The sequence below is a fragment of the Grammomys surdaster genome, unplaced genomic scaffold (genome assembly GCF_004785775.1).
Source record: "Grammomys surdaster isolate TR1022 unplaced genomic scaffold, NIH_TR_1.0 61, whole genome shotgun sequence".
NCBI lineage: Eukaryota > Metazoa > Chordata > Mammalia > Rodentia > Muridae > Grammomys > Grammomys surdaster.
This window is the reverse complement of record NW_021604563.1, coordinates 17,444,979-17,453,310: the sequence shown is the minus strand read 5'-3', so window position 1 is coordinate 17,453,310 and position 8,332 is coordinate 17,444,979. Positions and strand designations below refer to the sequence as shown.

The 8,332-nt window shown below is 36.9% G+C and overlaps 1 protein-coding gene across 1 annotated transcript; it reads left to right on the top strand.

Annotated features, from left to right (window-relative positions):
- Window positions 1-7,201: 7,201 nt before the first annotated feature.
- LOC114637976 (ubiquitin-conjugating enzyme E2 D2-like) lies at window positions 7,202-7,648 on the top strand. Its single transcript, XM_028786346.1, has one exon. It carries the CDS (start codon window positions 7,205-7,207, stop codon window positions 7,646-7,648), a length of 444 nt encoding a protein of 147 aa, XP_028642179.1. The 5' UTR covers window positions 7,202-7,204.
- The last annotated feature ends 684 nt before the right edge of the window (window positions 7,649-8,332 follow it).

Here is an 8,332-nt window from a genome sequence, read left to right as displayed (position 1 = left end):
AATTAAATAGATTTAACATCAGAATTAATTTTGAAATAAGTATTTCATTCTAAGGTCAGGAAGAAAGCTGAAGTGCCTATTCCTATTATATATTCAATATTATACTTGAGATTTTTATTCTGTATTGTCAGCCAAGAAAGGTGGATAAATGGGGGGATTTTTATCACAGGTAACCTGATTATCTATATAGAAAATTGATCCAAGTCATTTTGAAAGCTATGTGTAGTAAATTAAATGAGCAAGATTCTAGGATTTAAAAATCAGTGTACAAAAATTGTTTGGATATCTTTATTTTAACCACAAACAAACCCAAAATTAAAATTCTAAAATGCCATGTAAAATATTATCCAAATATACTAAATACCTGAATGATTTAGTAAGAAGGCTCAGCAGATAATGGTGCTTACTGCCAGACTTGAGTTTCAGCCTCAAGACCCACATGGTTGAAGGAAAGAACTCACTTCTGCAAGTTGTCCTCAGACATCCATATATGCTTTGACACATGCATGCTCACATGCATACACACACTCAAAAATAATTAAAAGGTAATCACTTTTAAATATTTTAAATCTTTAGAGATTGCTATGAAAAATATATCTAAAAAGTATACATTAGAAAATTTAAAACATTGCTAAAGTATTTTAAAATATACTCAAAGTAAAACATGACATTATGTGGTTCAAAGGGCTCAGTAGTATTAAGACAGTATAACTTTCTAAAGTCATTTATTGTTTTTATTATAATTAAAGCCAAAATTTTAATAACCTTTAAAATAGAAGTTGACAAACTAAATCTAAACAACCTATGGATTGCATTATTGTATATATTATATGTATTATTAATATATTATAAATCATAATATCTATGTTATTAACATTACTAATATTATATTAAATTACAATATAATAAATTTTGATATCTATCATGACCTCTATATAAAACTAATAAATAAAGGCAATTTCATATTAATAAAGGACTGAGGATGTGACTCAGTTGGTTCGGTGATTGGTTTGATCCTCAGCACTATTTAAACCAGGCATGGTTGCTCTTGCCTCTAATGCCTGCACTTATAGGCAAACACTGGAAGATCAAGTCAGAGTCATCTTCTGTAGAGCTTGTTTGAGGTCAGCTTGACATACATGAGACCCTACAGTACACACACACACACACACACACACACACACACACACACACACACGAAGAGGAAGAGGAGGAGGAGGAGGAGGAGGAGGAGGAGGAGGAGGAGGGAAGATAAATTATTGTAATAATGGGAAGAACATATACATTCTAAGTTATTAGAATCACAATCCACAAATATACTGATAGATTGAAGCATTGGAATGAAATATCTTATTTTTGAGTGATAAAGAAAATTAAAATATAAAATACAGAAGAAAAAATATTTATAAGCCCTGTATTTGAATATGGTTATATTCAAAATATACAATGAATTCTCAATGAGCGAATAGAAAAACTATGAATGAAAAATATTTGACCTGACATTTCTTTATCAAAGTTATTCAGATAAAAATAATTATGAAAAATAATTTCCAACATTTTTCAGTCATTGTATGACTTACTAAAAATGGCCAAAAAAAATCACTGACAGTACAGAACACCTTTGAAACTACAGAGTGACTAGAATATCCACACATTGCTGCTAGAAACTGCAAATTAAGTTATGAAACAGAAGTTAAACATGTATTATACACATGATCCTGTCATTCCAGGCTTATGCATTTTTCCCAAAGAAATAAAAGTATATAGCTGTACAAAGACTTGTAAAACCGAAGTCTGGTTATTATGGTCTGTGAAAATTAGCTTCACCTTCACATAAAATGCCTTAGGCAAAGTAATAAAGTTCTTTTTGTGAAACTAAATATGTGTCTCAATAGGATACTACACTGAAAGATTACTTGTATGATTTTTTCTTATTCTTTCTTTATTTAAGTTATGTTATTTATTTACATTTCAGTCATTGTGCCCTTCAGTTCCTCCCACAGTTCCTCCTCTCGTTCTTCCTCCCCTTTGCCTCCTAGAGGGTGCTTTCTCCCACACCAGGCTTCCCCCTTCCCTGGGCCCTCAAGGCTCTCCAGGACTAAGCTCATCTTCTCCCACTGAAGCCAGACCAGATAGATCTCTGCTATATATATATGCCAGGGGCATTGGACCAGCCAGTGTACGCTCCTGGTTGGTGGCTCAGTCTCTGAGAGCTCCCTGGGGTCTGGTAAGTTGAGACTATTGGTCTTCCTAAGGGGCTGCTCTCCCCTTCAGCTTCTTCAATCCTTCCCCTAATTTCTTCATAGGGGTCCCCAACTTTAGTTCAATGGTTGGGTGTAAGTATCTATACTTGTCTCAGTCAGCTGCTAGTAGAGCCTCTAAGATGACAGACATGGCAGTATGTAAGCAAATCACAGTAGCAGTAATAGTGTCAGGCCTTGGAACCTCCCAGGAGATGGAGCCCAATTTGGGCCAGGCATTGGACTATCTTTCCTTCAGTCTTCTCTTCTTTTTTGTCCCTGCAGTTCTTTTAGATAAGAATAGTTCTGGGTCAGAAATTTTGACTGTGGGTTGGTAACCCGGTCCTTCCACTTGAGGCCCTGTCTATCTACTGGAAGTGGACTCTTTCTAGTACCCTTTTCCCAATGTTGAACATTTTGGCTAACATCACCCCCATTGAGTCCTTAGAGTCTCTCACCTCTAGGTCTCTGGTACTTTCTACAGGGTGCCTCCACCACTACCCCTGATGTTATTTATCTCCATTCATTCTCTTGGCCCTCTGGGATTCTCTCCTGCCTTCCCATCCTGATCCTGACCCTCTTTTTCCTTCCCCTCCCTTCCTCTCTCCCGCACAGGTCCTTCTCTCTCTTTGCCTCTCCTGATTATTTCCCTCTCCTGTATTTTTTTCAAAAGAAGCAACTTTATTAAAACCATAGCATAATGTAAAAATTCCACAATAAAAAATAAAGCGGGAGTAAGAATGCAAACAAAGGAGCAGACATGGTGTGCTGTTTTCTCAATTATTCATACAAATAAAAAGTTCCTCTCCTAGAACATATTCTGAAGCCTACTTATGAAGATCAGACTTCCCAGGATATCTAAATTGAGTCACAGGGATTCTTTCAAGCTATTGCTCTAAGGAGACTGAATTGTTTATTTAGCTACCTCCCTGTATAATGACCTAATTCAAACATGAATTTCTTTACCTGTAACTTCTAAGGTAGAAGAAATGATATTAACATCATCAGAACTATTCATCCCTTAGATAACCAGTTTTGCAAAAATCCCAAGGTTTTGGGACTCTTCGTGTTCCACCTCAAATTTTCAATGTCCCACTGAGAATCCATTTATTTATGCTTCCCATTTTAAATCTCTCTTACCTTTAGGATTCAAATATATGTTTAAAGCTAGTGGTGGCAGATTCCTACATTGCAAATACTAGCCTCACTGAGTAATCTGTTTCACCTCGCTTAATGGGCACATTCTGTAGAGAGTCTAAGAGATGTTCCTATAAGCAGGAATGTCAACAGCAAAGCGACACTGCTCAGCAAAGGGAAGAAATAAAATATTTAAAGAGTTTTTTATTACTTATCAGTGTGTGCAACACTGAATAATTTCATAATATTTTTCCTCATAAGGCTCGGCGATCAATCATTTCATGGAATTAATGTCTTGGAGACTTCCCTCTCCCTTCTTAGTGGGGTTGAAGCCTCCTCACTTGGGTTACACTTCTTATGGTCTGTAGGTTGTATCCTAGGAATTCTGTGATTTTGGCTAATATCCACTTAACATAGCATGCATCTTCTTTTGTGTCTGAGTTAACCTCACTCAGGATGATATTTTCCAATTACATCCATTGGCCTGCAAAATTCATAATGTCTTCATTTTTAATAACTGAATAGTATTCCGTTGTGTAAATGAACCATATTTTCTGTATCCATTCTTCTGTTGAGAGACATCTGGGTTGTTTCCAGCTTATGACTATCACAAACAAGGCCAGTATGAACATAGTGGAGCACATACCCCTGTGGGCCATCTTTTGAGTATATGCCTAAGAGTGGGTACAGCTGGGTCTTCATGTAGAGCTATTTCCACTTTTCTGAGGAACCTCCAGATTGATTTCCAGAGTGATTGTAACAGTTTGCAATCCTACCAGCAATGGAGGAGTGTTCCTCTTTCTCCACATCTTGGCCAGCATGTGCTGTAACTTGAATTTTTGATCTTAGTGATTCTGATTGGTGTAAGATGGAATCTCAGCATCGTTTTGATTTGCATTTATCTAATTACTAAGGACTTTGAACATTTCTTTAAGTGCTTCTCAGCCATTCAAGATTCCTCTATTGTGAATTCTCTGTTTAGCACTGTACTCCAGTTTTTAATTGGGTTATTTGGGTTTTTGGAAGCTAGCTTCTTGAGTTCTTTATATATTTTGAATATTGTTCCTTTGTAGGATGTAGGGTTAGTGAATATTTTTTCACAATCTATAGGTGCTGATTTGTCCTATTGATGGTATCTTTTGCCTTACAGAAGCTTTTCAGTTTCATGAGATCCCATTTATCAATTCTTGATCTTAGAGCCTGGACCATTGGTATTCTGTTCAGAAAAATTTTCCCCTGTGCCATTGAGTTCAAGGCACTTTCCTGCTTTTCTCTTCTATTAAATTCAGTGTATTTGGTTTTATGTTGAGGTCCTTGATCCACTTGGACTTGAGCTTTGTGCAAGGTGATAAATATGGACCTATTTTCATTCTCCTACATACAGACAGCCAGTTAGACCAGCACCATTTATTGAAGACTAGAATTAGTGTTTGTATAAATTGCATCGCTCAGCTTTTAATAAATCCAGGCATTCACACAGAAAATTTTGGTACCTGATATATAGATGTAATAAGAGGACAAAAATGATAAAGGCCATCCTTCTCATCCACAGGCTATGAGATAGAGTAAAAGGATAAATATTTAAAAGAAAATTGTAGAGTAGTATAATATATTCTACGATAGAGATATGGACATTTCTCCCTAGAGAGGACTTAAGTGAGGTAGCACTGAAATTTTGAATTTACCCTGGAGGAGATCAAAAGTTACTGAAAACTTTTAATCATCAACTATGGTAGTTACTGATTTATGTTTAAAAGTGATCATATTGTATGATAATATGGAAGACAGATTTAACAGTGGAAAATTGGCAGCATATATTATCATTAAAAATATCTTAGGTGTCATGATTCATGTCCATAATCCTAGCACTCAGGAGGCTGAGGCAAAAGGATTGAATTATCTGCATAGAATTGTACCTGAGAATGGTGGAATGTAATTATAGTCTAGCCACTATGGAAACTAAAGAAAAAAATATGAGTTTCAGATGAGGCTAGCCTGGACTATATAGGCAATTGAACAGTATTCTGATTCAAATATATATAATTGAAGCCAGGTGGCAAATCGTTCTATTCTAATTGAAGTCAGCCACACTGAGGATGAAATACTGTTGGATGTAGAGATGTATATTCCATAGGACATGACCACAAAAAGGATCTAGAAAGCATGATGACATTTTCTCCTTTAGAGAACTCAAATAAAATTGACCTTCTTAGTATCCTACTCAGAAAAGTATTAGAATTGATGTCATCCAAAAATTAATAAAATTTTCAATCTTATCTTCATCAGAAAAAAAGAAAACTCTGGAAGTTTACTTCAAAAACTTTCAATGCTGTATATACATCTTATCTAAGCCACTAATAGCCTTTAAAATTTAATACTTACCAATATTTATATTTATTTAAAATTTAATATTTAATAATAACAAGAAATTTAGTGATGTTCCTTTCAGTGAGGATATCTTTATCTTAATAATGGAAGACCCATTCTGACATCATTGTCTCTCCTTTGTAAAGTATTGTCAAAGTAGGGCCCTCCTACGTTATGTGGATAGATATGTTAGGTGACTAGATCTGCAAAATCTGCAAAAGGAGATTTTCATAACTGAAGAATATCCAGGATATGATATATATATATATATATATATATATATATATTAAAGTTACAAATTATTTTATTGAATTACTGTGCTTAATTCACCAAAATGAAATTATACACCTAACATTCCAACATATTTCATTGCAATTATTTGACTTTACATTTCTACACATATAATCCAGAAACCCTCAGGAAGGATATATTGTGTTGTGTGGCTGTTTGTATTGGAACAATAATTCCAAACAAATTCAATTGTTTTTATAAAGAACAAATAAATCCCATACATACAAGATAGAAATAATGGTTTAGCTATTTTCCTTCCTTTTTTATTCTTTCTGTACCCTGTTCTATGTGGCGTTCCTAGAATGTTAAAATGGTTAAAATTTTGATTTTGAAATCTTCAGGATGGTAATAATACCAAAACTTTACCAAGATATACAAATATTAAACTTGCTAAGTTGTTCAAATTAGACAATGTCCTTAATACACATGAAAGTAAGGTCTGTGTAACCTAAACATATAATGTGGGAAGGGATTATGATAAAAGCATTATAATGGATAGAGAGATCATTGATCTTATTTTTCTGATAACTGGTCGAAGGAACGAATTGTGTTCTTATTTGCCAGGCAAAGAATAAGCACCAGGTGAGATGTACACCCAACAGTGCCTTATTCTGTTTTCCACTGTTCTAATATTTGACACACACACCCATGTTCACCCTGACACTGAGCCCACATATTCCCCTTATTCCTTATGGTGCATGCACTGTCATTGCATCCTCTGTGACTTCACAATAGGCTCCTGCCTGTTGCCTAGGCAACGGAGGTGAACATCCGGGTCCAGAGCCATTAGCAGGCTGCCTGGAGCAGGAGCTCTGTACTCTCCGGGCAGCGGTGTCTGCCAGCAGTTGTGCGCCCTCGAGGCTTAAAAACCTCCCCACAACAGCGGATTTTCTAGCTCCGGACAGCACATCAGCCAAGAGCCCAAGACCCAGGAGTCGTGCAGACTTTCAGGTGCAGTTAAGAAGCCCTTGACCCTCTCTTCTCCTATCCACCTCCCAGAACAGCTCCTTGAGAATCCAGCCAACTCCTCACCCCAAACCATCCCTCAACCCAACCCACCCCTTGCTCCGACTCTGGGCTCTCACAGCTGTTTGGGCCCTGTATCACCAAAGCCATCTACCACTTCCCAGGCCCGCTACGAAGAGTTCATCCATTTCTTCTTGGGGAACATGGCTCTAAAGCGTATTGAAAAGGAGCTCCTGGACCTGGCTCATGACCCTCCAACCCAGTGCTCTGCAGGCCCTGTGGGGGAAGATCTGTTTCATTGGCAAGCAACCATAATGGGGCCTGATGACAGTCCCTACCAAGGCGGGGTCTTTTTTCTGGCCATCCATTTCCCAACTGATTATCCATTCAAACCACCCAAGATTACATTCACCACAAGAATTTACCATCCAAATATCAACCAAAAGGGAAGCATTTATCTTGATATCCTGAGATCTGAGTGGTCACCAGCACTGACAGTATCTAAAGTTCTCCTGTCTATCTGCTCTTTGTTGTGCGATCCGAACCCAGATGATCCGTTGGTTCCAGAAATTGCAAAAATCTACCGCAAGGACAAGAAAAATTATGATAGACTGGCTCGAGAGTGGACTAAGAAATTCGCTATGTGATTTCAACGTGTAATCACATGGCCGTAATAATAAAAGCAATGCTGGTGGTTCAATTTACTGAATATCTCTTGCTTATTTTCTATGGGGTGAAACGTTTGTCATTCTTTTGAGAATACATTGCACATCTTTCAAACAGGCTAACGTGGAAAGGGAGAAACAGTGTCCTATAGAGAAGACAGTGGGGTTGGAGGGAAGGGGTAGGGAAGGGGCTTAAAAGATAGGGAGCAGTAGAGAGGAGATATGGGACAGAGTGTTACGGGGAAACATGGAAGACCAGATTCAATTTATATTTGACTAAAAGATTTCCGTATTGATTCAGGATTGGGAAACATAAGAAGAACGAGGCAACTGCTTTAGATGACAAAATCAGTTCAACCAACCAGTGGGGGAAACATTGTGAAACAGAATCTCACTATGAAGTTTACACTGGCTTTGCTCTCAAAAGGTGTTCACCTCATGTAACCTATCTTCATGCCTCTGCTTCCCCACTTCTAAGAATACAGGCATGCGCCACAGGGCCAAGACCCACTGGGAAGATATTTTAAGATATTTTTAATGGAAGCATTTAAAAAGCACATTGTGTTATCATTGTTTCTTTTTTGAAATTGCTTGTATAGTTTAGTTCCTTTCAATTGACAAAGAATAATGACAAGTCAGTGAAATAAAACTGAATTAGAGTTTATC

Coding starts and splice junctions, on each gene's coding strand:
- LOC114637976 (XM_028786346.1), top strand. CDS start 7,205: ATGGCTCTAAAGCGTATTGAAAAGGAGCTCCTGGACCTGGCTCATGAC.